The sequence below is a fragment of the Limulus polyphemus genome, unplaced genomic scaffold, assembly GCF_000517525.1.
Source record: "Limulus polyphemus unplaced genomic scaffold, Limulus_polyphemus-2.1.2 Scaffold3736, whole genome shotgun sequence".
Taxonomy (NCBI): domain Eukaryota; kingdom Metazoa; phylum Arthropoda; class Merostomata; order Xiphosura; family Limulidae; genus Limulus; species Limulus polyphemus.
The window spans coordinates 42,640-47,106 of NW_013669346.1; the positions used below are offsets into that span (position 1 = coordinate 42,640).

At 34.4% G+C, this 4,467-nt stretch overlaps 1 protein-coding gene across 1 annotated transcript in view; it reads left to right on the forward strand.

The window, feature by feature from the left end:
• Positions 1–1,559, forward strand: part of LOC111088424 — a 13,170-nt gene extending 11,611 nt beyond the window's left edge. Inside the window, exon 6 of the mRNA XM_022398515.1 lies at positions 1,134–1,559. Within this exon, the coding sequence (XP_022254223.1) occupies positions 1,134–1,173 (40 nt within the window). The 3' untranslated portion in view covers positions 1,174–1,559. The remainder of the gene's footprint in view (positions 1–1,133) is intronic.
• The last annotated feature ends 2,908 nt before the right edge of the window (positions 1,560–4,467 follow it).

Sequence of the window (4,467 nt, forward strand, 5' to 3'; positions counted from 1 at the left end):
AGATTAAGTAATCAATAACTTGGCATCTTTTTTTCTTAGCCAGGTAAATAATATTAATTTAAACAAATGTAAAGTGGAAAAACACAGTGTTGAGTAGTTTAATTCATTCTCAGTTTCATAAGTAAGTAGACCTTTTTTTAAGTAATAAAGCCATGGTATAAGATCATTGTTTTTTTTGGTGTTTTTTTAGTAAGAAGTTTCAGGGTTTGCCTTTATAATCATGTTTTTTGTGTACCAGGCCCCTATGAAATGAGAGAAAGTAGATGTCAACCCAGTGAAGGGTCCTGATGGTAAGTTTAGTATCCCACAAAAGGCAATTAACTCTATTCACACAAAAAAAGATTGGACTCAAAGAACCAGGAGAACATGGATATTTAAACTTTCCTCTGAGACAGTAAATTGAAATTCTTTTGGATCAAAACTTTTGCAACTGATTCTGTAAGATATTTAACTATGTAATTTTCTTGTGAAGAAATGTGATTTTACTAAAATTATCCCCTTTTTTAAAAAATAAAGTTTTCAGAAAGTGTTTACACCATTATTATATGTTTTAGAATAAGAGGGAAAGGTTTCCCCGGCAAATCAAATGAATAAGAATAGCTTTGTCCTGAATTACAGATAAGGTTTAGAATTCCTGGAAACTGGTATAACTTTGTGATGAATGATAAATCGAATGATATATTGGGATTCACTTTTTTTTTATTGGTACTGTTACGTCTCCGTTTGTTAATTAACTTTCCGTAACTTCGTTCCGACGAAACTTTAACGACACAAGTCTTTACTTAATAAAACTGGTTTATTCTTTCCGAATATAACTTTACGATACACTTAATTTCAATATTCGCGCTAAAACAAACACTATAACGAAAGAACGTTAACTTCAACAATACCCTGTGACTGCAGTTCAATTACTCACTATCTACTCACACACATTACATTATCTCGTCACGTTGTCACCCTCTTTTATATACAAGACTACCCTATCTAGTAAATGCTAGGGCATTCATGAAGGAACAAGATAGTTCTAGAAACTAGAGGGCGTGAGAATAGTCACGTGATCTCGATGACGCAACAGTATGTTACGTCGACGAATTGTAACAAATATTCAAATAATGTTTCTTTTGTGATTTCAGGTCTCCTATCTACCGTCCAGGACAATATTATCCAAGTTGATAATCTGGGATTTCTGGCAACTGTCGATAAGCCTAAGCGATGCGTGGGAAATAAGACGTTAACACCACCATCGCTGTAATTGTTTCGTGGACTCGAACTTATCAAGCATTATAAAATATTTTGGTTTACGTCTAATGTTGCTGCTAGACCAAGAAAATACTGTGGATACGTAAGCCTAACAACACCAAAATAAACAGAACTTTTTAAAAGTGCATGCAACGCCTAACGACTCTCCGGAGTCGGACGTATTTAGTGTGTTTACATCTAACGCCTTTCTGGTGTATCTAATAGCACTGTTTGAACAATGTCTAAATTATACTTACACCTAACGGCAAGTAATTAGTGTGTTTACATCTAACGACGCTAGGATCTCGGACGTTCTTTGTGTGCCTACACCTATCAGGAAGTTAGTTGTTTACACCTAAAAACTGTTTTGTCCAATCATACCTAACAACTCTTGTGCCACATCAATACTTGATTAACCTACGCAATGACGCTAAAGCTAAGAATATTGTTGTGCGCAAGTGAATGACGAAAGTATTTACATTTAGAAACAGCAGAAAATATGGCAATAAAAAATGTTCTATTTACCCAATGACGTCAGAAGTGATCGCTAGTCTCTGTTCAAACCAAGTATTTTTAATGGACATCCTAGAACTACGAAGTTTACTAAGCCTAGAACTGGTGCTGTTTCGTATACGTGAATGATACCTGTAATTAAAAGGACAGAGAAAGAACACGCCAGTAGGGTAACCATTCTGTTCATTTCTTTACGTTGAAAAATATCCAAGAAGTCAACATCTTCACCCAACTTAAGGTAGCCAACCGATAGGGGGCGTTGATGAATCTTGGGAAGAAACACTTCTTTCCCGGTTATTTGTGAGATAAACCGAAACTAAAACTGACCTCGTGGACAACGTGCACGTAGAGTGTGCTCACTTTTTTATCTAATATATTCATTTGATTATTTTAGTGTAAATGTTATACCTTTAAAAGTTAAAACGGTATTCCACATAACTGGTAACCAATCTAAATTATTTAGTATTGTTACGTAGAGGTACGTCTGTCTAGCTCCCATAAAGTTGGGAGGGGGTTGGACGTGACCTAGAATTTAGCGTGGCAGACTATGGATCTGAGGATCCTTGGTTATTATCCCGTTGACGCAAGATCCCGCTTGCACTTTAAGGTCATGGATGCGTTCTAAGAGTGACGCTGAAATCCAACTATTCAATTAAAGTTATCCAAGAAGTAGCAGTGGGTACTGTTGACTGACTGACTTACCTCTAGTCTATCAATTTAAAATTAGGGCCTGCTTGCGTAGATAGTATTTTAAGTAGCTTTGCGCGAATATCCGCAAAAACAAAACAACAACGACAAAAAGTTGTCGAAGCCCTGGGACAAGTTAGTAACAGCCCAGTTAAATGTTAGACATGAGAAGGCGTTGACACAAAGGATGAAACTAGTTCGTGTTATGTTCTTACTTAAAATATTTCTGTTCAACGCGCAGGGACATGATCACATTATAGAGATAAGTAAAAAATAAAGTAAAACAAAAACACAGCTCAAATGGGATATATAAGAGAAGCCCATTTAATCAAACAACTTAAGTCCCCAATTAACAAGGCGTGGGTTGGCTTTGTAGTAGACCCCCTAGATTTCGAACCCTTGCGATTTCGCAAAATATTACCATAAATTTAAGCTGTGAGTCGTTATAAGAGTGACAATCAATTCTTCAACGTAGATGGCGGGTGTTGCTGACTGGCTGTCTTTTCTTCGGTTAGCATAGGCGCCCACAGAAATAATTTCGGGGGGGGGGCAAAACATGTATGTAGGGGATCAGCTTCTACAGTGTAAGTCAACAGACTAAAATAATATGTGTTATGTGTGCTTAAACGCAAACATAAATTTACAGTGTTAATAAAAAAAATACCAAAAATATTTAATTTAACTGCGATGTTAAGTTTACATCATAATACGTGCAATTTTTTGTCAAATGTAGGGGGTGGGGCAAATACCCCTTCTTGCCCCTTCCTGCGGGACGCCAATGTCGGTTATTAATTCAAAATTTTCACAATTTGAGACGGCAACAAATAAATAAAAAACATGAATATTACAAAACATGAAATAATGTTAAATAATTCTCAGTTGAAGTTATATGTATATATATATATATAAAGTGTGGCACTAAGACGAATATACCCTCTTTACTACAATTACAACATCTTAATAACGCCATCTATGTAATTATTTTTTATCCCATATTTAGCATGTTTTTTGGTTTGTTTTTTGCTAAAAACTTTAATGGTGGCATGTTATCCCAGTTTGAAGTCATAGAGGTGTCATATACATTTCTGTATTACGTAAAGTACGAGACACTTTAAAAATAGGAGATAAAAGAAGAGTTAAAATGTGTCGTGTTCCATGCACCTTATTCATTAAGTTATCCTAGTGACGAATGATCGAACTAAATACTAAGACTTTTAGTTAGTGATCTGCTGAATTTATGGTTTCTTTAACGTGTTTTTTTTTTATTAAACTTTTTACTGAAATATTTAACTTTCCAAATATAACAATTAAAAACAACTCAAATAGTACGTTAATCAACAATTTTCCAATTTTAATGTTGTTTTTTGGATCAGTAAATATGATTTTTATAGTAATTTCTGTCGTTGTTTTTAAAATACAAAAAATTGCTGTATTACGATGAACAACTTTGTTATGCTGTTTGTAGAACAACGGTAGTTTATCCGTCCAAAAGAAGAAGCAAACAAAAAATAAAGTTATTTTTGATGATTTTTGTTTCATTTTGGATTTAATTTAGGAAACCGTTTCTTATAAGTGAACTACGAAACATTACACCGTTTTTGTGATCACGAGCTAGGCTTAATGCAAGTTTCAAATTTGTAGTTGTTATTCGTAATTTGGCGATATTTTTCTCCTTAGTTTTAAAATTGTATATAATCTTTAAAATATAGAATTTATAGTACTAGGAAGCCTACTCATAACAGTATATCTATAAATAAATAAATGATAAAGAGGCCAACATCCGTGGACGAAAGCAATGTGTGTCCGCCATGTAATCACAACATGGTCAATTTGGACACCGGAAAAAATCGAAAACTGTCTATATCATTGTTTGGGACCTACAAGAAGGTATCTTTGTACCAAATCCCATGTAACTTGGTTGACAAACAAGTGAATAGTTCACAAAAACCCTAAATTGTGGTTTTCTTCGCTGAAAAATTGAGCGAAAGACAAAAATTCCAAAACTGTCCATATCTCTGTTTGGGACCT